The sequence below is a fragment of the Terrapene carolina genome, unplaced genomic scaffold, assembly GCF_002925995.2.
Source record: "Terrapene carolina triunguis isolate 2854851 unplaced genomic scaffold, T_m_triunguis-2.0 Scaffold113, whole genome shotgun sequence".
NCBI lineage: Eukaryota > Metazoa > Chordata > Testudines > Emydidae > Terrapene > Terrapene triunguis.
In genome coordinates this window covers 5,557,005-5,581,502 of record NW_020664464.1, presented here as the reverse complement: position 1 = coordinate 5,581,502, position 24,498 = coordinate 5,557,005, and the positions used below count along the sequence as shown (strand labels likewise).

At 42.2% G+C, this 24,498-nt stretch overlaps 2 protein-coding genes across 3 annotated transcripts in view; one reads left to right on the top strand and one right to left on the bottom strand.

Annotated features, from left to right (window-relative positions):
• Positions 1-4,483: 4,483 nt before the first annotated feature.
• Positions 4,484-11,125, top strand: RPS6 (ribosomal protein S6). The gene is made up of 6 exons (XM_024193150.1): positions 4,484-4,570; positions 5,325-5,456; positions 7,400-7,610; positions 8,494-8,640; positions 9,960-10,117; positions 10,984-11,125. The coding sequence occupies exons 1-6, from the start codon at positions 4,565-4,567 to the stop codon at positions 11,077-11,079; spliced, it is 750 nt and encodes a 249-aa protein (XP_024048918.1). The 5' UTR covers positions 4,484-4,564; the 3' UTR covers positions 11,080-11,125.
• A 3,008-nt stretch (positions 11,126-14,133) lies between these two features.
• Positions 14,134-24,498, bottom strand: part of DENND4C (DENN domain containing 4C) — a 105,591-nt gene continuing 95,226 nt past the window's right edge. For both annotated transcript variants that reach the window (XM_024193148.1, XM_024193149.1), the window contains 3 exons: positions 23,543-23,696; positions 20,380-20,444; positions 14,134-20,032 (listed from right to left, as the gene is read on the bottom strand). In XM_024193148.1, the coding sequence (XP_024048916.1) occupies positions 19,896-20,032; positions 20,380-20,444; positions 23,543-23,696 (356 nt within the window). In that variant the 3' untranslated portion in view covers positions 14,134-19,895. The remainder of the gene's footprint in view (positions 20,033-20,379; positions 20,445-23,542; positions 23,697-24,498) is intronic.

Below are 24,498 nucleotides of genomic sequence, written 5' to 3'. Positions count from 1 at the left end.
TCTAATGGCAGCTGGCCTGCCTGACAATGCTTTAATATTGTTTGGTTGGGTTTTTTTGTTTTTGTAATAGACGTGTTCACAAATAAAGGCTTTTATTTTATTATAAAAGTTTATTGCCATCATTTCATCACATCATATAACGTGTATTTCAAAGAATGAAGACATGATAAGGCACAACTAGGAAGTTGTATCCCAATACAAGTTCTTAATACATCTATTCAGATCAATCAATAATGAAAATCCACAGTTCATGTCACACAAACCACTGTCCCCACCCCACTGGATAAGCAGTTATCTCATCCACAATTAACCATTTGTGACAATCACACACACTCCATTTGTAGCATACAGCGACAGTACTTCGTTTATTGTAAAATTACTGTACAAATATACTCATAAACGTACCATTCTCCCTCCTCTACTGGTCCAGGCAAGTCCATAACGCAAGTGCATAAAGTATCTGTGATTTCTGTTGACCGTGTGTATCCTGCTCCAGCTGTGATAAGTGCACCTTCTGGCTGAGTGTACAGGTTCAGCAATCCGTTACTGTCATACGTCCATTCAGGGCCAACTGGCTCATCCTTTGGATTCACAAAGATTGCGAAGCACACAGCAAGTCACAATAATGCAGACTGCACTGATTACACTGGTGTACAAACAGTTCTGTAAACAGCACCAGTGGGATTTCAATCCACCAAATGCTCACTCATTCTACACCTACTGAGGGTGAAATTAAACCTTCTTTTGCCAGGGCCTCTGAAAGGAGGATAGTTTCATAAGCCAAAGCAAGGTGGTTTCCCCTAGAATAACAGTGGGGACCGTTACTCCATTTGACAATATCATTTGGTCAGAACAATGTCCGAACCTGTCCATGAAGTCAGACTCCCAATCAGCGGAAAACCCTGGGCATCATGAACTTTTCCAGTGCAGGCCATGTTGGCATCCATATATCAGCCTCTGTAGTCCACAAGGGCCTGCATTACGATGTAGTAGCCTCTGCAGTTTATGTGCTCCTTGAGGAGGGCAAACTATGGGCATGAGTCCCATTGATGGCCCCGGCACAGTCTTGATACCCCATTCTCTCAAAACCAGCATTTACTTCAGGGATATTGTTTACCCCAACAACTTGGGGTAAGTCACACGCCTGACTTCCTCAGAAACTTCCGCCACCACTTTACCCACGGTTGACTTTTCAACACCAAACTAGTTAGCAACAGACATGTAGCAGTCTGGGGGTAGCCAGCTTCCAGATGGTTACGGCAATCCACTTCTAGACTGGCATGGCTGCCCCCCTGTCTGTATCGTGAAGCTGGAGGGTTGGGGTAGGCTGCTCACAAAGCTCCAGAAAGGTAGCTTTCTTTGTGTGAAAATTTTGGAGCCACTGCTGGTCATCCCAGAGTGATGAAGTGATCCACCAGTCTGTGCTTGTGGTCCTGTTCCAGAAGTGCTGGTCTATGGAAGGGGCATCAGCAGTTATAATGAGACTTGGGAACAGCATCAGACAGTTCAAGTCTTCCATATCTGTATCGTCCTCCTCTGACAGGTGCCTGAGATAGGTCAGAAAATACCGCCAAAATGTTCACCAGCATCTCATGGATGCTCTGCCAGTTTCCTGAAACAGGAGTGTAAGCCCAAGCAAGACAAGTTCTTCAAATAGTGACTCCTTCATGTTGCTGGCTCCAGTTGCCAGGAGCGTGCAGACTCAAAAGATGGCTCGGCAGGATGTGTTGGCAGGCTGCAGTGACATCCTGTGAAGAGCCAGGGGATGGACAGACAAGTTTACTAAAGTGTACCACAAACAAAGGGCTAAGACAGCTACAGGTGGGGCGGGTGCTAGGAAGCACGGGATAGGCTTGTTTAACTTGGGTCTGCATAGTGTAGTGTGGAGGTAAGACGTAGGTCCAGAAATTCTAAATCCAGGGTCAATATTCAGTGTGGACACTCAAGCCTGAGTTTACAAACACTGAGCCTGACGGCTCAAGTCCCACAGACCCCGGGCTTACATTGCAGTGTAGATATACCCAAAGGGCCAGAGGGCAGTTCATGCTCCATGGCTCATTCAGTCATTGGTGTCTCTGCTGAGTGTGCAAGCAATTAGTGCTGATTATGGTAGTGGTTTTGTGATGTGTACACTTGTACACTAGGAGCTGAACAGAACCCATTAAAATCTTTCCCCATGGACCATTGAACATTCATCATGCTTACAAGTTTTGGTTACTAATGTCCAGGGCTGGATGGAAATCAGTGATCTAGAGTGAAAGACTCCACATCACATTATTTTTATGAAATATTCTACAATATTTCGCACTCTGAACCCCTCATCCCCACCCCAGAGTCCTCACCCCCAACCAGAGCCCTCAACCCCTGCACCCCAACCCTCTTCCCCAGCCTTGAGCCCCCTCCTGCACACCAAATCCCTCATCCCCACTCCCACTCCAGAGCCTGCATTCCCAGCCAGAGCCCTCACCTCCCTGCATCCCAACCCTCTGCCCCCCTCCCACACGCCAAACCCCTCGGCCCCACCCTCACCACACATCACCTCCACATTGGTGCACATAAAATTCATTCTGCACATGGATGTAAAAAATTAGGGGGAACACATATGATGGTCTTAAATCAACATAATCCTGTTTTTACCTTAATTTTCTATCTGTTTCCCTGCTGACACCAACACTTGGCCATGGCCTGTCTTTTTTAAATCTTTCTGAAACTCTCACTCATCAGACTGCATCACACAGCTCTCAATCTCTCCAGTTCCAGCTGTCAGGCATCCTCTCCACCCATTCCAGGCTCACAGGCTGCTGCTCTACTATTTCTGGATCCACAAGCTGTTTTTTGGCAGCTGCAACAGACTGCATTTCCTAGCCCGGTTATGGCTGATCTCTTGGACTCCTACATCTAGTCTCTCAGACCCCAACAGAAGCACGTTCCTTAGCATCCAGATGTGACGGTTCATAAAGTTAACACACAGAAAATTGAACAGGAATAGCCACGACTGTTGACTTATGATAACCATTCACTTTGAAGGTAGGTGAACATTTTTTCCCATTGCATGTTTTCATTTATTCCTAATAATGGGCAATACTCTCCCCTCTGCCTCCACAAAAGGAAGACATCCTAACTCTTGGAAACCAGCCTGTGTTGTAAAGTTGGGGAACAATGGGTCCCCAGCAAGTTTCCCTAGCACACTGAAGAAGTTTCTCCACTGCCTGCAGGTTATTGATGGCAAATCAGAAGAAGGTGGGGTAAGAAATAATCTGTTCTCTGGAACACATCCCCTTCAGATCCAGTGGATATTTGAGCATTAACACCCATGGACTCCCTTCTGCCTGGTTATGAGGGGCACTGGTCACTGGCAGCATGACTCCTTCAGTAGCCCTGGTGCCAGGGGGAGAGCCCTGGCCCTTTTGTGTACCTTTTGAAGTCTGACTGGGGCTATGAAATAAAGACCAGTCTCTCACCAGCACTCTAATGTGCCCAACTTTTATTACAGGACCTGCAGGAGCCTATGGCACAGAGGCTCTGTGGATCTTGGGAGAGCCACTGGATAACGAGGCTATCTGGGTTATTTGTTCTGCAGAGAGAGGGACAATGAGCAGGAAATTTCCCAATGTAACAATAAGCAGGAAATTCCACAAACAGCATCTCACAGAGTTTCCTGAACCTGGCGTAGAGGAAAATATGACCCATTGTTAAAGCGCTGAAGCAGCAGATACTAGCAAAGCAGTTTAAAAAACAAAACAAAACTATTTTCAGTGGAGACGTTCATCAGCAAACTACCTGTGACACAACCTTCTTGTAAGGGCAGCAGTGCAGTGATTGCGACCCCAGGGCTAATGAAACACTGGACATGGGTTCCTGGACGCAGCCCTTAACAAGCACAGCAGTTTGTCCACCTTCACTGCACCCCCTGTCATCGCAAAGAAAGTGCCTTCCGCGCTTTGCACACAGCCGCCTTTGCGCACGGATGGGCGAGGCTGGCTCTGACGGCACGGGAGGGGGCCGCACGCGTACCCGCGGGCACTCAGACACACTGCACCTGGCACCAGTGAGAGACACACCTGGGCTGCGGTTACCACTCACCTAGACACCTGTGGGGTCGCCTGGCGGGAACCAGACCTGCCTGCAGGGGAGCTAGCGAGGGGACCGTAAGCAAAGCACCCCCTGCACCGGCTCCGAGTTAACTCTGTCTTGGGGGGGGGAGTAACGGCATTTAGCTGTTGCCCTGGCAACAACCGGCTCCCTCCGAGAGGCAATGAAGGTACCTGCCATAGAGCACGCGGCGTACACCACCACAGGGCACAGAGCGGCCACGAGCACCCCTTCTTTTCCCTTCCGGTGCGAGAAACACGCCAGCCGCGCAAATCCCTTTTGCCATTGGCTAACCTCGGTCACGTGGCACTTGTGTTAGGCATCCGCCCAGGACGGTGCTCCCTTTCTCGCGAGACCTCGCGGTGTGTCGCTCGGCTCTCTCGCGAGATTCCTGCGAGCCTATGTGTGTTGGGCTGAGCGGAAGTAGGGCCTCTTTTGCCGTGGCGGAGCCGAGGGGAGCGGCTCGGCGAGGATGAAGGTGAGGAGAGGGGGCGGGCACGGGCTGCCGCCTCGGCCTGCAATGGCCCTGGCACTCGGAGCGGGGCCGCCTGCGGGAGGCGATGCCGCCGGGGCTGGGCTGGGGAGCGCGGCTGCGGGGCGGATGGGGACGGATTCACCGCAGCGAGGGGGCGGACAGGGAACATGGCGCCTCTCCCCCGCTATCCCCATGGGCGCAGAGCTCCCCTCCTGGCGGGGCGAAGCACATCCCCCTGCGGGGCGTTTGAAGGGCGCTCCCTGGGGCAGCCCCCCGGTGCTGCGGGCGGCCGAGGAGCTAGACCCTGGGTGCGGGTCGGCGGGCTGGTCCTGTCCTTCCTGCGCCTCAGCGGCCTCCCCCGCAAGGGGAAGGTAACCGGGGGAATCGCTCTGCGGGGTCGCTTCAGGCTTTTGGCAGTGCCTTTGGCACGAGGCCTTGTCGAGTGTGCATTGAATGCTGGGGGGGGCAGAGCCTGTTGCCTTGGTTCTGCCCCAAGGAGCTTGTAGCATCTTAGCATGTACCTTTCAGGACGTTAAGGTTTAACGCTGAAGCAGTATGCTGCCAGGTAAAGGTGTGGACTGACTGAATAACAGACGTCAGTAAGTCTCTGCAGATTGAGGCAGTGGGTGTGATTTTAACCAAGAATATTGAAACAAGCCACAAGGAAAGTTGGTTTCAGGTGGGGTATAGGGGCTTCATGGGATGAGAGTTTAGCTCTAGAAAAGACTTGGGTTTATTTTGTTGTTGTTGTTCCTAGCTCAACATCTCTTTCCCAGCCACTGGCTGCCAGAAGCTCATTGAGGTGGATGATGAGCGCAAATTGCGTACCTTCTATGAGAAGCGGATGGCCACTGAAGTTGCTGCTGATTCTCTTGGTGAAGAATGGAAGGTAAGAATTGGGCTAACGTACTGAACTTATTTTTGGCATATTAGAGGCAAAATGAGGCATAAGAAATAAAACTGAGTTAAGTATTCAGTGTCTCACACTACTCGCCTAGAGAGCATGTGGTAGGTAGTGCCTGGTGTAATGATCCTTGAAAACAAGTGTCTCAAAGTATATTTAGTTAGAATGGGGAGCTGTGTGATGTGTTTTTTTTATTTTTTAAATGAAGTTGTGTTTAGAGTATCTGTTTCACTGCTCTCTTCAGCGGACTGTTTGCTGTTCTTGGTCTTGCTCTCCTGTATTTGGCTGTTAGACTGGAGGAATGAGGAAAACAGGCATTGCTAAGGAAATGCTCTTTGTAGACCTAAAGTGTCTTCCTGTGCAATGAAACTGTAAAACGTTAAGAAAAATGCTTTGTTAAAAGTAAACCACTAAATCAATATTTGGAGGCTAGAATTTACCATAAACTGAGCTATAGGAAAGGGCACTCTTCTAATTTAAGAATGGTATCATTAAGGTTGATTTGCTGCCCATACAGGTTTTTGTTTTTGCCAACTGAGTATGTGCAATTCACCGTTAACACTGTGTCCTTTAAGTTGAGTAGACAAATTTCTAGAACTAAGGTTTTGGGTTTAATATCTGAAATCATCCTCTTGCTAAAGAGGGTTTTTAGAACAATTTTTTCTGGTTTAAAGAGGGGGACAGATGTGAAACATCAGGGCTCTGTGCCTAGCTCTGCCACAGGCTGACCAACCTTGGGCAAGTCATTTAATCTCTTTACCTATGTTCCCCCTCTGTAAAACTGATAATTTTTCCACCTTTGGGTTATCTTGTCCATTTAGAGCGTAAGCTCTCTAGGGCAGTCTCCCACTACGTATATGAATCCTAGCACAATGAGGTAATAATCACCCTGGGCCTCCAAGATGCTGCAGTAACACAAATAGCTAACAAACAGGGAAAAGATTATGGACAAAGTAATATAAAGCCCACAACGTAACTAGGAAAATGAACCACGTTTTCTGTACTTGCTTTAAGTAATGGTTTTCAGCCTGGGGTCTGACAACTGTCTAAGGGGTCCACGAGTATCCATGAGAGTATCGTTACCATAGAACACTGGTTTTCAACCTGTTGTCCATGGACCCCTGGGAGTCTGCAGACTGTCTAAGATTTCCAGAGGGGGTCTGCCAATGAAAAGTTGAAAACCGCTGCTTTAAATTATAGCAGTCTTAGTTGGTACTGACTTAACTGCTTTTATTTGAGCCAGCTGTCAAATCTATATTTTCCTTTGAACAAAAGTTTTAGGGATTTCAGACGATGTCGTTTAGACCTCTGATTAACAAGTGTCAAACTAAATGTACTTTCAAGCTGCACTGAAAAAAATCAACTTAGTATGACTTTGGCCAAAGTTTGCATTTAAACTAGACTTGTGCTCTCCTTTGATGAGGCTAAAATGATGCTGGGGTATTTTTAAAGCCCCCCCCCCCCCCCCCCAGCAATTTGTTCTACAAATCCTAGAAAGCCAAATAGATGGGACCCATTGCTGTTTTGCCCATTGTTAGTGTTGTTCAACGGTCTTAGCTGCAGTGTACTCAGAATACCTATTCCCATAGCTCCTAAAGACAATGTATTGGAGGAGACTTTGAAAGGCAACTAATTCAATGTGAGAGAGCAGCAAGACTCTTTGAATAGTTTCTGTTCAGTCCAGCACTGAAACTGTACAGTACTTAGACTTGCTTTCAACAAATCTAATTCAATTTGACATGCTGCATGTAAACTGTCTGGAACACTTGTGGATGGATGCTGTTTTACAAGGGGGCATAGGTACAAAGAACATGACTACGGAATTTATAGAAGACAGGGCTGTGCTGACTTTTCTTGTTTAATGGAAACAAGTGCTTTTAAGGACAATTAAAGGAATATGAGGTACTTAGGTGTCATCTTTTTAACAGGGATATGTTGTCCGTATCAGTGGTGGTAATGATAAACAAGGCTTCCCCATGAAACAAGGTGTTCTGACCCATGGACGTGTCCGCCTGCTGCTCAGTAAGGGCCACTCCTGCTATCGCCCCAGAAGAACTGGAGAAAGAAAACGCAAATCTGTCCGGGGTTGCATTGTTGATGCCAACTTAAGTGTCCTGAATTTGGTCATCGTAAAGAAAGGTGAGAATCTGTAGATAAGGCCATAAAGGCCTTGGTATATAGGTTCACACAGCCTTAAACGTATGACTTAATGATGTATTGATTGACATTATCACTGATTAGTGTTGGAAGTGTTCTATGGAGGCTTGTAACCCAGCTAAAACCTGTCTTGAAACAGCTTGGTCCACTGGTGGACTCCTGGAATTCTGCTCTTGTCAGATTTGAACTAATGATTTTTATACCTAAGATCACACAGCAAATTAGAGACTCTCATTTCTTACATTTGATGCTAAAGAGAAAATAAGCTGCGCTGAACGTGGCTCAAAATACATGAAGAAGTCCATTTCACCAGCTCAGTGGTTCAGTGTGCTTTTGGTGATTAACAGACTGCCCATTTCTAAACTGAAATGTTTTTATTGCTACCAAGAATGATGGGATAAAGTAGTCTTGCAAAACTGATGTGAAACTTTATCACAATAATTGATAGCAAAGCTTGGGGGGGGACTTGAGACAATATAGGCTAGTAGGCCCAAATGTGGCCCTATCTGTGTGTTGTGTTGGAATTTTGGCAAGTACACACAGTCTTAGGCTTTGTCTACACTGGCACTTTTAACTTTTGTTGCTCAGAGATGTGAAAAAACACCCCTGAATGACAAGTTTTAACTATGAGAAAAGCGCTAGTGTGGACAATGCTTTGTCAGCAGGAGCTATGCTCCTGAGGACAAGCTACTGCACCAGCTCTCTCCTGGTGATAAAGAACGGCTACATAGCTCACCTTACAACAGTGCGGGTGCAGTAGCACGGCCACACCATTGTAAGATGCGCAGTGCAGACATAGCCTTAGTTCCAAGCAGCCACAGCATTAAAATCTAGGAGGATAACTAATCTGACAACTTTCCCAAAGGTGAGAAGGATATTCCTGGACTGACAGATACCACAGTGCCTCGTCGACTTGGTCCCAAGAGGGCTAGCAGAATCCGCAAGCTGTTTAACCTCTCCAAAGAAGATGATGTGCGTCAGTATGTGGTGAGGAAACCTCTGAACAAGGAAGGTGAGACAGATTCTGCAATGTTGTGGGTTTGTTTCTTACTAGGCAGCCAAGCTTCTGCAGTGATTAGAAACCCTACTTTAAAAATCATACTATCTGAAAACATTCCATCAGCTAGAGCTTGAGCTCACTGTCTCTGAAAGCACTGACAAGTATCAGTAATTAGTATTGATAAGTTTTAGCTAGAGCACCCTTTCTTACTCCCCAGAAAGTCACTGGGGAGGTCAGTGTTAAAGACCTGGTGGATTCTCTAGATGCATTTGGTACCACTGATTCACAATGTAATTTTCAATCAATGAAATGAGGCTGAATCTGAGATTTGAATCTTACTGTGGTTGGAAGTCTTCCCACAGAACATTTTTGAAACCCAGGTATCATCTTTGGCATCTAAGTGCCACAAAGTCAGGACCCCCCCCCCCTCCCCAAATTCAGACTTTTCCAATTGCTTCAATAGCATCTTGGACCAGAAAACCAGCTTTGCTTGGAAGCAGTGCTTCTTAAGTGACATGCCCTTTGTAAGGAGAATGTATTTGTCACCTTGAATATTTGCCTCTTCTCCCCACACCTGTTGCCTTTTGCATCCTGCTACTTCCCCACCACATTGAAGGTGACGTGAGAAAATAGTTGTGTTTCATTGAACAAGTCAGCAAAGAGACCAGTCAACCTAAATATCACTTATCTGAAATTAGCTATTCATACAACACCAGCAGTTACTATAACCAGAATTGTTGGTTTACTTTGTATTTTCACAAATTGGCAGGTCTCAAGTTTGATCTACTTTAAAAAAAAAAAAAAAAAAACACGAATCAAGCTATTGTAAGTTGACTAGGCTAGGTTGACTAAACTTTAGGCCTCTATATGATGTATGTACAACAGATCAGACTGTCATGCTAAAAGAGTAGCTTGATTAAGATGTACACACAAGGTTTCAGAAACAGGTTGATTAGTTAGGGGAAGGTTTTCAAAAGCAACAAGGGATTTTGAACACAATCCTAATTGACTTTTGAGGGACTTGTGCTCAATCATTTAAATGTTTGAGAATCTCCCCTCTAGTTAAAAGGGAGGGAAGAATAGCTGTACTATTCAGATGCTTTGTGTTCTAAAATAAAGATCTGCTGAAAACAAATGCAACAAATATTGAAAGCATCAAGACTACTATTGAAGTATTAAAACAAATCAAAGACCTGATAGTTTGCAAAATAAGACAGGAAAACACAGTGGAGAGGAACTTGGTTCTTTGTTTGTACTACTGAACAGTTCTGTTTGATTTCCAGAAACACTAAACATAAGCTTTTCTACTAGTAAATTTGTTTCTTTCCTAGGCAAGAAACCCAGGACCAAGGCTCCTAAGATCCAGCGATTGGTGACTCCCCGAGTTCTGCAACATAAGCGCAGACGTATTGCTCTAAAGAAGCAACGAACTCAGAAGAACAAGGAGGAAGCGGCAGAATATGCTAAGCTTTTGGCCAAGAGAATGAAGGTACATCTCCTTTTGAAGACAGTGTGTTTCAGTATGGAGGTAGCTCTCTAGCACCACAGAGTCAGTCTGTTGCAGGACAAAATCCAACTCCTACAATGACTACTAAGGACTTCAGTGCTGCACCTTTCAGCAGTTCGCAAGCAGATAGTGGCCTAGCTGGCTCTAATGATAGACTGGTTATACAGCACAACTTGTTACATCGCTCAAGCTTTCTTTAACCATTTTAGGAGTAATGAGATCTTCACATTACATGCATAAGCTGAGTAAACGCTGTTCCAGTTAAACCATTTTCTTACGTAGTTTGACTGTCTGGAATGGACATTCTGGTACAACAGTTTTTTATCAATCACATTGTAGGCTGGAGGCCCCATGTAAAATACTGGCCCTTGGACATAATTTTGTCCTAGCTAGCTATGTTAAACTGACTTAACCGGAACTCACTTCCCTAACGCTTAAAACCCAGTGCAGGTAGGGTAGGAGAGTTGAAATCAAGTACCCTAGCTCCAAAGTTGACTAATTGGGATAATAATATACATTGAAAATACAGGTCTTAGAAAAAATATTAAAATAAATCACCATGGTAGTGTGGTGATAAATTAGTGTGCTGTATAGTAGAAATAATGGAGCTGTTTCCATAGAGTTGGCAAGATAAGGGCATCTGTGGAATTTGGATGTGGGAGGGAAAAATACCGGGAACAATAGTTTGAATGTTTAAAAGGGGTTCCTGCTTTCCAGTTGGACACATCCACTTATGCTTAAGATGTCATAAACAAGAGTGTGTGTTCCTCCATCTTTACTGAAGTATATTTTATTCAATTATAACAGTATTAGGCATTACTCACTGTGTGCTGCTTTTCTTTTTAAAGGAGGCCAAGGAAAAACGCCAGGAGCAGATAGCCAAGAGAAGACGACTGTCCTCATTGAGGGCCTCTACATCTAAATCTGAGTCAAGCCAAAAGTAAAAGATGTAAATGATTAAGCAAATAAATCTTTTATGGTGAAATTGAATTTTTCAGTGCGTTAGTAAAAATATGCTTGTAGCGATGCTCTGCTCTTAGAATTGGCAGGTCTTGTTGGTGCTTGTACTCCTATTTTGCCACTGTTAAATAGAGAAAGCAACATAACTCCCATCAAAAAGGTGGTTCTTCCAGAGAAGATTCTTCATGCAGTCACATCTAGGGTAGTTAAATTAGCAATACCAATCTTCATAAGTATTAGATTGAACAAACTCACTTACTGGTCAATACTGATAGTATTGTTTCCTCTTTACCTTGAATGGGTTTTAACATTTTTTCCAAAATCTTTGATGTAGAAGCTTTCTATAACAATTTGCACTACTGCCTTACTTTTCTCTATCCACTATCTCTTCTCCTACTTACCTAAAAGGCAAAATAAACATGCACACAAGCATCTTCTCAAAGGACAGATTTAGGCCAGATGGTTTGACCTGTTTAACATAGGCAATAGAGAAGTGGTTCTCAACCTGTGGGCCACTTGCAGCCCAATCAGAGCACAGCTGTGGCCCATATGATATTCTCAGGGTCATACTGTGCCCAGGGCAGGTGCCCCTCCCTAGAGTCAGCAGGGGGGGTGCAAAAATGGAGTGGTTCAGGATCAAGCCTAGAAGCCAGGGTGCTTAGTGTTGTGTAACACACACACACCCCATAGCAGGTCCAGTGACCCCAGCTGGAGCAGGCTCTAGGACACGGCAGGCTGCACCGAGGTAGGGGGCTGGGGCTGCAGGGAGGGTGGTGCAGCCAGTGCATGGGGGACACTAGATTTTGGGGTTGGGGGCACTTCCTAGGTGAGGGACTGGATTCTGAAAGGGTAGTCCGGGGGGAGAGAAGGGGGAAGGATTCTGCTTTTTTCAAATAGTGAACTTAAGTATTTTTTTTGAGTGTTCCAAGCAAAGACAGTAAAGCTCCAAACCTTCACTGATTCACAGCATTAGTCTATTCTATTGTCGGTCAACAACGAAATGTTTCTAATGAACAAATAGATCTTAAACGGATCAGATTGACACATGAAAATGAACAAATCCTATATGCTTAAGAAGCCCATTATATGTGGACAGTATGCAGTTATCAAGTAGCTTGGAATCTCACTGAAACATTGTAATAGAAAATGAAGAGCATATAGAGGCTTTTCTAAAAACTTCTGTGAATACATTTAACTACAAAGAATGAAGATAGCTATGAATCTGCATGTTACCAGGACTGCCTGAACTATCTGAAGCAGAGCACATGACTGCTACTGGTAGGAAAAATATGAAATTAAAACCCAAGTATTACTAAAAGAATGTCAGTCTGGTAACATGCAATACCAATTCTGTAGAAGTAGACCATAAAAACTGCTAGGAAAGGGCTTTCAAAGCTATTTGCAAAATATGCAGAAAACCCCATGGTAGAATGTGTTACATTACACAGGGATGCAAAGGTGCCCCATGGGTTTTTATGACAGCGCAGTAATTACTTGTACTTTGTAGTAGTAGAGTCAAACCCAAACCATGAAGACTGTCAGAAAATCCAGAAGGACAAAGATGATAAAAGGTTACTCACCTTGTGCAGTAACTGGTTCTTCAAGATGTATCCCTCAAGCCCTTGGTTGGAGATTTTGTGTTAGTGTCTGTCATGAATATAGGGGGAAGGGTAGCAACCTTTATGTATGCAGTATCATAAAATCCCTCCGTGGCAGCTGTACTGGATTGCTTTACCTGTAAGTGGTTAAGCAGTTCAAATGACCTAGTTAGCACCTGACCAGAAGGACCAATGAGGAAAGATACTTTCAAATCTGGAGGGGAAGGATTTGTTTGTTTGTTCTTTTGTTATTCCCTCTCTGGAGGGAGGGAAAAACCAAGCAGGTATAGTATCTCCTGAAATATACCTTGAATAATTCATCTAAAATCACAGAAAACTAAGTTAGGGCAAGGAAATGTGTTCAGTTATCTTTTGTTTTGGCTTGTGAATTTTCCTATGCTACAGAGGTAGTTTTAGTCCTGTTTTTGTAACTGTGAAGCTGAGCCCAGAGGGGAATCCTGTTTTAAATTTTATTACCCTGTAAAGTTACCTTCCAGTCTGATTTTGCAGGTGTGTTTTTTTTCTTTATAAATAAAGTTAAGAACTGGATTGATTTCAGTGTCCTGAAGACAAAGGGTCAGGTCTGTGCTCACATTGTTAAGGCAACTGGTTGGTATATTATTCAAGGCTCCCCAGGAAAGGGGGTGAAGGAGTTTGGGGGATAGGGATTCCAAGTGACCCTCCCCTGAATTTTTGTGTAAATCAGTCGGTGGTGGTAGCAATACCATCCAAGGACAAGGAAAGGAATTTGTGCCTTGGGGAAGTTTTAACCTAAGCTGGTAGAATATAAATTTAGGGGGTCTTTCATGTAGGTCCCCACATCTGCACACCAGAGTTCAGAGTGTGGTGGGGGAATCTTGAGTGTCCATTCAGCTATGCATGCACTTTACCACCTCATGCTGCACAAGGAGGTTATATAGGACTGTGCAGAGTAATAACCCCTCAGTTCTATCTCTATTTGAGGGTCCAACAAAAGAATACAGGGAGGAGAGCAGTGGAGCTCCCCTAAGGGTACATATTTAGAACCACCACCAGTTAAATTTCGTATTTTTTTCCTCCCTCCTCTAAATGTTTGTAGAAAGCCTTAATCTTCCCTCTCTATCTTATACAATGCTCCATATTGACCGGTTCACAATTAAACTCTCATGTGCATCTGAATGTTCACTCAGTCAAATCCACCAACACTGACATTTCAAAAAAGGAGTACATTTTATGTGCTGTTGCAGAATTCAGTTTGCCCTCTTTCCTGGGGCAAGTAATTTTCTTTCCTGATGGGTGAATAGAATAGTATTAGTTAAAAGCTGCAGGAGCTATTTATGGCCATAATTCCATAGCAAGAACCTTAATTTTTTTAGTGGCCTCTTCCTACTCCCCAGAAAGAATCATGCTGTCTGTCACCCCGGCCAGCCTGCTAGTAAACAAGACTCAATAGCCCATTAAAATAGTTTAACATTTTTATTGTATATAAATGTACTTGGCTTTCCAGTTCCCAAGCAAGACTTACTGATTCAAGCAATACTTCAATTGTTTGCTATGATAAAGCTATGACTATCAATAAAGGAACAGCCTTAGTGTGCGCCTGGGCTGACAAATTTTCATTATAATTTGTATTAAGGCTACCTTGTAATTATATGGCTGAAATTTCACACATCCACTGAATTCAGGTTCCCACAGCAAACATATCTGCTGAACTGCAGATCTATAAAGGCATTAACGTTACCATATATAGTAACAACACATCTGCACAAAGTGGAGTCACATCTATTGTAGGAGAGATAACACACAATTTGGGTAATTTAAAGTTAAGTTTTTCTTTTTAAAATGTCAGTATGCTGTACTCTGGCACAAGCTGAACCCACCATTTCAAGTTTATTGCTGTGTTGATGACAATTGCAATTTGATGACAAAAATAGAACTAAAAAATGGGAGTTCCAGACAGCAGTTGTACATATTTTTATTTTGAGAAATAGATGTTTCTTAGCTATACAAAGTTCAGAATAAACAAAGCACCAAGAAACATTGTCAAATGTACAAAAACATGAGAAATAATTGTTAGATCAAAGCACAGTAAATGGATGTCATTTTTGAACAGTTTACAAACAGACTAAACCAGTGCAAATTTTATTCCATTAATAGAACACTTCCCAACTCATTTAATAAATTGATAATTTATTCACACTACTTCCTTTTACCCTCATTAACGTTCAGTTTATTTTTAAAGCTCCTAAAAGGAGTTCAGTGTGCTTGTAAAAAAAACAGGAAACATAATCCCTTTTATTTGCATCATTGATTGATGCAGAATGAAAGACAAAAAAATATCAATCTACTGTTTCTTTTCTAATATGCATCACAAAATACAGCACAGTAAAATCAGAACTGCATCCAACTCAACTGTTCAATGTCAGCATTTACGGTTTACAAGGGGGTGGGGTTGTTTCTGAAAAGGTCCACAAGGAAAAGCTGATATACAGAAGGCACCTGAAGGTTTCAAATTGTTAAATTAAAGAATTATTTTATTTGTATAGGCTATCATTAATTCAATAAAAAAAGTCAACAGTTAATGAAATACAATTATTTGCATTGAAGAAATTGATTGATTAATGTTTAAAAACAAATTTCTACTTTAGGCTGGATTCCTCAGTTATATTTTTTAAAAAGTTTTTAAACAAAGATATAAAAATACAGATTTCTATGGTCTAACAAACACTCACTTTGCAAACATACCCCATGCTGCAATTATTTATATGAAAATAGTAAACTCAAGCTAAGGTACATGTATATCCTAAAATTGAGGCAGTACAGAAAAACATCATTCACAAGGTAGAAAAAGTCTAGTAATTCACAAATGCAATGTGAATGTAGAGTTTAGCCAACATGTGAAATTCAGCTATAAGTAAGACTAACTTAGTAGTTTTTTGAGAAAGTGGAATATAATTTAAAGATACATTTTCTACGTAAAACAAATTTTCAATTAAGATGTTATTGTCAACTAGTATTATATAAAATATGAAGACAGAATATAGCTATCAGCATTGTACACAGATGTTTTATTATTTTCATGGTACGTTGCACAACATTTTAATTCCGTTTGCTATTTGTTCTATATACACAAACTTTTTGGAATCTACTGCATTTTCATTTACAATAATTACAATTAATCTTTGTAATGTTCTGGAATTTATTCACTCTGCACATCCAACACTCAATAAAAGTTCTCTATTGAGAATCTTGATTTCAAACTGTTAAAGATCCCATTTAACTTTACAGAAAATGTAAATATCTTGTTTAGTAAAGGGAAACAAGGCAGGTTCGGTGCATTTACAATTAGATGAACATTGGAAAATACATTGCTCTCTTCATATAGTTAACTAGTAATCCAAAATTTTAAAGACCATGTAAATTCAAAGATTTTCCTGTGTTAGTTATCTGTTCTATGCTAACATGCTCCTTTTAACATCTCTCGGGTTCACTCGATCACATACACACACTTCAGCATGCTTGCAACCAAGTTGCTCCCAGCTCCACTTATGTGATCATTTTGGTTTGGACCCTGACTTTGTGCAGTCCAATAGCAGCCTCTTCAGGAAATAGTCATCTGCAACCATTATCTTTATGATTAAAAATTAGGTTTCCAAAATGTATACAATGAAAGCATCTCCATCCCATTCTTGGCTGCTGGTTACATGTCAGACTAGAGCTGTTCTGCCTCTGGAAGCCAGGGTTCCCAAGTTAACAAGGCATTTCTTTTCCTGCTTATGTAGAAGGAAAGAACTGGGGCTGAACTCAGATTCCTCTTTGGATGACACCTGGGGGAAGCTCACTCATACACAATGGATGTATGGTAATTTGGATCATTGGGGGAATATAGTTCAAAATGTTAGTTCTTAGTCAAGCAGCTTCCAATTTTACTCATTCCCCCCACATCCCCCTCCCTCTGGAGTTTATTAGGTTATTCATTTGCAAGGAATCATTTATAATTTCTTTAGTGCCTCGAGGAGGGGGAAAGCCCATTTAAAATGCAAATGGAAAAGTTTTAAGGAATTGTCCTCATGCATTTTGGGTCAGATTTTCGATCATATGGGTATTAACGTGCATTCAAGTCTAGTCAGGTGCCATACCTGTTTTCCAAGTGCAGTCATGGGTGTTTGCATATTCAGATTAGGTAAGCATTCATCTCTGAAAATCCAGCTCTAGGACAACTTGCCTCAATCTCTAATGTTTGCAGCTAAATATTTCATATAAAGAAGTCAAAGGAGGAGGAACAGGAAGTGATATGTGGTCAGGAGGAGGCAGCAACTTAGAAGGAGCTCTCAGTATTTGCTTTACTCCAAGTTCTTGTGAGCAAATCTAGCTGCATGTTAGATGAAATATTGTGATTACATCATCACCTTGAGGACTTTCACTTTTTCTCCTGCATAATGGAATCTATTCTAGAGTCAGCTAGTTAACCAGCTATTAAAAACTAGAATTAAAAACCAAGCAGTTTAAAATAACCCAAACTCAACAACAAAACAACAGTCCTCAACGTGTCCTGGATTCTAAGTTGGAAAGTAATTGTAAGTGGGCTTTTTGACTTGACTTCATTTAGTTTCACACAGCGCTTTCAGCTAGCTGGGAAACAGGTATGTACAACAGAATAGAGACTACGTTATAACATGCAGAGGCATCAGTCTGATGTAGTAAATCCAGGGACATTAAATCCTCTACAAGAATGATCCAGGATCGTAAGAGTATCCTTTTTACCTCATTAGCCTTAGGAAACAAACATTCAGTGCTAGATACCATGACACACAAGCTACTCTGGATGTTTACACAAGCCCAGTGTGATATTGTTGAAGATTTACAGCAATACATATGAGAGGGTTGTTAAAACAAAGCAAAATGATTAAAAGTGTCATCTACAATTATGTCTAAGAGGATGAAAAAGGAATCCAGTTATTTCGTTATTACCCAGTAGGCAAAACATATTATAAAGATCTTCTGCAGCTGGGGAAAATAAGGGTAGCTAAATATTTAGGATGCTCAAAGAGAATTGCTATTTAAATTGCTCCAAGGAGCCATAAGGCTTAGCTGCTTATTATTTAGGACCATCAGTGAGAGGTGATAATTTAATCTTTGTGCTGCTGTACTTTTAAAGCCAGTACTAAAGTAAAGTATTAGGTACAATCTTTGCTATTTGTATAAAACTTACTTAGATTAGCAACTACTATAATGCAAGTGTAAGTATTCAAGAGCATGCTTCACAGGGATTTTAAAATTTAAAATATTAACAATTAATTACATTGGTGGGGAGGGGAGCAGAGAAAAGAAAATCAAGCACCGATTCCACAGGTGAGTATAAGAAAACAGCTCTATACTCATTGTTGAGTTGGTCTGAAATCTGCAAAACAACAAAAACTCAAAAAGCTAAAAATGACAGAAGAATTGAGATAAAGTTCTTGTACTGCGCTTATGCTTCTTTGCTTTTGAGATTGAAAATGCCCAATATTTTCATGGAGGGAGAATTCCAAATGAACTTACTATACTAACATGGCCTAGGATCACCAATTGCTATGTTTTTTTTAATGTGAGCATCCAGCCTACAATGCCAAAAATATTTTCTGATACAAATAGTGCAAAATCCATTTATTTGAAGGAACACATATCTTATAAAAATGTTATGTCAGCAAACATGTTAAAAGTACTTTGATGTTTCGGGGGTGTGTGTGGGGGGGTCAGTTACTGGCACTTTCAATGAGATCCTAGTGCCCCTGTAAAGAGTTCAAATGACTGAAAGTATGAAAATGAGTAAAGACTCTGGCATGGGAGTAGTATGAGCAGATTACATTCAAGCTGAAAGTGAGACCATGCTTAAGTCACATTGTTTTAATAATTCATTAATCCCTTCTCTCAGTTGCTTCTTCCAGGAGTGACTTCCTCAGTAAGGGATGGACATGTACTGATTCAGCTCACTTGATTGAAGCAGAAGCAGCAGGGCTATCCACAAATGTTGCCATGTAATTTAGTTATGGAAACATTTAAGTCACAGACCAGTGTCTAAGTTTCATCTTGCAGAGGACATGACAAGTATTGTCAAGTAGGTGCATGAGTTTTTCATCTACTGGCAATCAACTAAACATGGTTTTAACTTTTAAGACCAGTCCCTTGAACTCTTCAATTTCTCTGCATACACAACTTTAAGAGTTGTATATAAATATATGTATAGTAAAAAAATATTGAATCTGGACCTACAATGCAAAATAATTATCCCATAGGTTAGAAAGATACCAGGTATGGGGCAACAGTGCCTGAAGCTGCAAGTTCACCCCAAGGGGCACTTTTGGGGCGGGGGGGGGGAAATCTTAATTTCTGGTCAATATTTGTTTTTGTCAAAACCTTTGTGCACCCTAGTTTCATTAAACTATCTCTGTAGCTTGCAGAAAGACACCCATCTCCTAGCTGCTCAGGGCAGAAGCCCATCATTGTTTGGGAGAAGAAAGCAATATAATCAGAGTATATCTAATTTCATGTAGCAGGACACTGAATAGAGAAAAGCTAAAGTTTTATAATATAGCCAAAATGGAAGGTTGGCGTCAGTCAATAGATGTTTAGATTATTAACCGGGACAGGGACTACTGTCAAAAAGAGAGGTAATAACTAAAGCTATTGTTTGGTATTGTGACCAGTCTAAAATAGCTGCATTGCAAGTCGCAATTCAAGGGTTCCATAAATATGTACACACATGCTGCACCCATATGCAACAAACAGATCCCTCTTTACCAGTGCACTTAACATGTTTCTGGGCTAGAAAGGCAATCCAAAACATACACTTATAAAATATCCCAGTATTGATGGTCCTTAAGAAAGCCACCAACTAAATGCTTATTGAACCACCATCTCCCTTCTCAACCACTTGATGCTGAAAATGGCGGACAAGCAAGAAGAAACAAAATATATACAGAAAAATAAAGTTAAGGCAGATAAGCCATTCAAGAACTGAATATCCTTGGTATTAAGAAGTTTTAAGGTATTTTATAGCACTTTACACTATTTCATGAGATGACAAAATCAAAAATCAGAACTCGTCCCAAAGAGAGATTTGATCTGGATACAACTTGCTGGATTTAGTCTTCTTTTAGGAACTTGAATCCAAATCTACATATTCTCAGTTTCTGTCCCACTTCTTTCTGTTTCGTGAAGTTCCACCACCTCTTCCCGCATTTTTATATGACAGGTGCTCCAAAGCATTTCCTGCACCACTCCACACTGCTGCTTGGCGGTGCATCTATTTTCTGCATTTTCTCAAGCACCTCTGTCGTTAGACTTTTATATGCAAGTCTGTACTCACTGTCAAAGGCCTCTGGAATAAACAGAGCATAGCTGAAAGTGCTGCTTAAATGACTTCAAGTGCACACCATAAATATTTTCCACACAAATTAAGTTTCTTTTTTTAAAATGTATCACTCTGCAAGATCTAGCTGTTTTAAATGAACGGTAACGGAGAATCACAAAAGCAACACTTATATTAGTATTCATTAGTTACTCCTGAAGTAAGGAAGTCTGCCAATTGAACAGCTGCATAGAAACCCCTGAAACCAATGCCAATTTTTTGAAGCTAGCTATCCTATCAGTCCATACACATTGAGCTTTCTCTTTAATATATTTGTGCAAATAAACATTATGCACGTCACAATATTTTCAACTTACCAATGTCAATGTTCTCTCTCCCAAGAGACACCAAAGACAGGAAAAGGATTTCTCTATAAAAACTCCTGTAAAATATTTTAAAATATGAGTCAATGAAAGTACAATCTACCCTCAAGAAGTCAATGCTGAAAGCATGTTTATCTTCTAAAAACACAGTTTTTTTTAAAACTATGTTTCCGATGTTATTTGTATTATAAGTGGCTTGTTAATCAGTGTTGCGAACTCATAATTTTATGAGTCCTGCAGTTTTTGGTGTGCTTCTTTGAGCCCAGCTCCTAGAGTCAAGAGCTATATGAAAAAATCTCATTTTCATTAACAAAAATGTTTTAGCCACCATGCTTGTGGAGAAAAGGTTGAAAATGTGACCCCCCATAAAGGTTCACAAACTACAAGGCAAGTGAAAAAAACCCAAAATGTATTTTTAAAAATCTCATTTTTAAATTTCTCATGATTTTTTTATATTTGGGATTGGGATCCTGGGTTTAGTTTCAGGATATCAAATTTTCACTGGAACAGAATTATCCACATATTAAACAAATAGGTGTATGGAACTAGGAGCAAAAAAAAAAAAAAAATCAGAGATTGTATTAATGAATAAAGTGCTTTCATTTTAACACCTTGAAAATACACAGTTTCTGTACTTCAGTCACTACTCACTTAAGAATGGGATAGGCTTGCAGAATTAAAGACATATGCACAATACTCTTTGGCAAACTGACACAGAGCTGGCCTCCTGGTTTCATACAGTCACTGCATTCTTTGTAAATCAATCTAGATGGTGGCTGAATGAAGAAAGGGAACAGCCTACATCTCGAGGGGAGGAGGAGGCAGAAGAGAAGAGCCAATCAAGAAGCTCTGGGAATCATCCCCAAAGGTGGCAGCTGACCGTACCTATCCCAGGTCTCCTTACAGCAGGGGTCTCAAACATGCAGCCGGCCCGCGGAGTTATTTGCTGCAGCCCGCCAAGTTCCCCGCGTTCCCCCGGAATTATTTCCTGCAGCTGTCAAGCTCCCCTCACCTGCTGCCCCCGCAGCGTGCCACGTCCCCCACTCCTCTGCCTACCTCCAGGCACTTCCCGCTGCCAAATAGCTCTTTGGCGGCACTTAGCACTTTCCAGGAAAGAGGGGGGAGGAGCAGGGAGCCGCGCGCTCAGGGGAAGAGGCGGAACCTCATGGAAGGGGTGGAGTGGGGGTGGGGTTGGGGGCAGCAGGGGGCTTTTGTATCTTTATATGAAAAGATGTACTAGTCCTCATGTGGCCCTCGTGGTGATTTGAGTTTGAGATCCCTGCCTTAGAGGAAGGGTCACTGAAGTTCTCATGCACTCAGAGTGAGAGTGTGTGCAAATGCACATGCACCACTTGGTACTGAGTAGCCTTTGTAGGAGAAGGAAGGAAACTGCCAGCCTGGCTAGAGAAAGAGTGGGAGAAGCACAGACAGGCAAGCCTCAGCCAGGCACACAAAACTATCTTTACAACCACTGAAGTTCAGCTGCATGTGAGTTGCTGGCTAGGAGGAATCAGCTCTGCATTTTGCACAATAGTTTTGATTAAGGGAAAAAACTGGCATCTGGAGGCTGAGGAATATTTATTACCCTTATTCCTAGGGTTACTTTCAGGTCCCAAAAAAGGACACTGCCAGAGGGGGAACTGGAGGGGGTATTTATGGGGGTGCTGGAGGGGTGTTTGTGTACTGGGAGGGGTACTTGGAGAGGTGTGTGTACTGGGAGAGGGTATTTGGGGGTTCTGGAGGGAGTACCTGTGTCCCATAGGTGCCATCTCCGTGGGTGCTCCAGGGCTAGAACAGTCACCGGGAGCCAGCTCCTCCTCCTCCCCCCCGCCTCCTGCCCACTGGCAGCCCCGCTGATCAACTCCTCCCCCTCCCTCCTAGCGTCTCCCAGCTGCTGCAATCAGCTGTTCCGTGGCATGCAGGAGGTGCTGGGAGGGAGGGGGAGGAGTATTCCATACAAGGGCGGGAGGGATAGCTCAGTGGTTTGAGCACTGGCCCGCTAAACCCAGGGTTGTGAGTTCAATCCTTGAGGGGGCCATTTAGGGAACTGGGGTAAAAAAAATCTGTCTGGGGATTGATCCTGCTTTGAGCAGGGGGTTGGACTAGATGATCTCCTGAGGTCCTTTCCAACCCTGATATTCTATGATTCTAAGAGGGGAGGAGTATTCCATACAAGAACATGGTATTAAGAGCACTGAGTACCATGCTTCAGTCACGTAATGTGACCCTACTGTGAACTGTAATAGATATGACACTTCAAAAACTACCATTATATGCAACTACCATTTTTTATTGGAATTGCAAGCACACGCCACTGTAAGCACCAACACACACAAATATCTATTTAAAGATGAATCTTTAGAGAATGATGCTTTGGGGCACAGACACTTTTTTGTTTTGGGGAGGGGAGTGGGGCCAAAGTTACTTAAAAAAAAAAAAAAAAAAGCTGTTGAATGTAGTTTTTATACTATCTAATTATTATAGCAGGGACAATTCCCTGATAACTCAGTTTGTTCATGTCCGTCCAGGAGGGGTGCAATCCCCTGGTCTCTGCTACTTGAAGTCCCTCTCTTTTTCCTGGGGTATTCGCTGGCTCTTGGTAGCTGGGGCAAGGTTGACAGTCTCTCCTGCAGCAGGCTCTGGCTCCTTTTTTCCCTGGCTGAGCAATGGCTCAGCAAGCAGGGTTTCCCGTCTTGTAAAGAGGAATTCATAGGGTGCTTTCAGATCCTTTGCGATGTAAAGGTTTCAATGACAAATGTAAATTTGCTACATTTATGCAGCGAGGCCCAAGATCTCCACATGTTTTGTATCTGCTTTTGCATGCATATTTACTTCACTTATGTATATAAAAAATATATATCAGTTTTTGTGTACACAACTGGGGGTCTAGCTATCTGATTTGCAAATAACTGCAGCAACTACATGCACAGGAGTAGATCTACACATGCCAGAATCTTTATAGATCTCGAAATGCCCGTATGAAAATCTGATCCTAAACATCTGGCTGTTGTATGTGTATTGACTGGGAGTCTCAGAGGGGATTGAATGTTCTGTAACCATGTATGGGAGGCCATTACAACACTTAAATGGTATGTGATCCTGGTGTAGGTTTGGGTATGAGGGTGGGGGAAGATAATAGAAAACACTGTCCCTTTACCTTTGTCGTTTGATGTCTGGTTTAACTTTCTGCAGAAGGAGGTTGATGGGTTCAACAACATTGTTGTGTTGAATGCTCAGTTTGATGTTCTCCACTAAAGTGCTTGTTGCCTGCTGATCCTCTGAAGCTATGGATGATTTCTTCTCCACTGAATCTGGTAGGAGAATGCAGCATTTCAGACCAATACGAAAATAGAGGTAATTCTTAAACAGTCTCACTCCCATGAAACATGCAGTGAGTACAAGATATATGTGGTCTTTGCATGCAGAGACATTTTGCCCATCTTTCAGAAGTTTCCTCTACAATGGAATGGCTTTGCCTATTTAGGCATTCTATCACCCTTTAGTGTGGCAGAAACTGTGTAAAGCATACACACTCTGAGTATGTCCTGACAAGGGAGCACAAGAGACCAAACTGCCTCTAGTTCTTGACATGTATATTTTTGTAACAAAATCTTTGTATATTGACACTGATATAAAAATGGTTCTTTTTAAGTGCTACAGTATCTTGTTAATTTATATTGAATTCAAACACATTGATTGTTTCCAGGTGTAACAGACACACAATCAGATGTATTTGATGCATGTGGCTGAAGGCTACCATGTTTCAGCCATGCTGCATTAGTTCGTTGGCTGCAAACTGAACAGAAGGTTAAGTGCATTCTAAAGAAAATAAAGTTAGTAATATTTATGCCATCAGGCGACCTTTAAGACCTGTTTGTAAAGAAAGAAAAGTGAAGCTGCCATTGCAAAATTTGGGCTACATGCTACCATTAATGTAGCAATGGTGAAGCTGAAACAGAAATGTTGCAACAATGACCATCAGCAGCTGATCTAATCTGGCATCATTTACACACTCACTGCAATGTTTTGGTGCATGAACTGGTGGCTCCAAAATGACAATGAACTGACTTAATAAAAACAATGCATCAAGGGGGCAATGGAGTTTAGATTACA

Excerpts from the sequence above, each read along its gene's own strand:
- RPS6 (XM_024193150.1), top strand. Across the intron at positions 7,611-8,493 it reads TTTGGTCATCGTAAAGAAAG|GTGAGAAGGATATTCCTGGA; the intron begins GTGAGAATCTGT and ends ACTTTCCCAAAG. Across the intron at positions 8,641-9,959 it reads GAAACCTCTGAACAAGGAAG|GCAAGAAACCCAGGACCAAG; the intron begins GTGAGACAGATT and ends TTTCTTTCCTAG.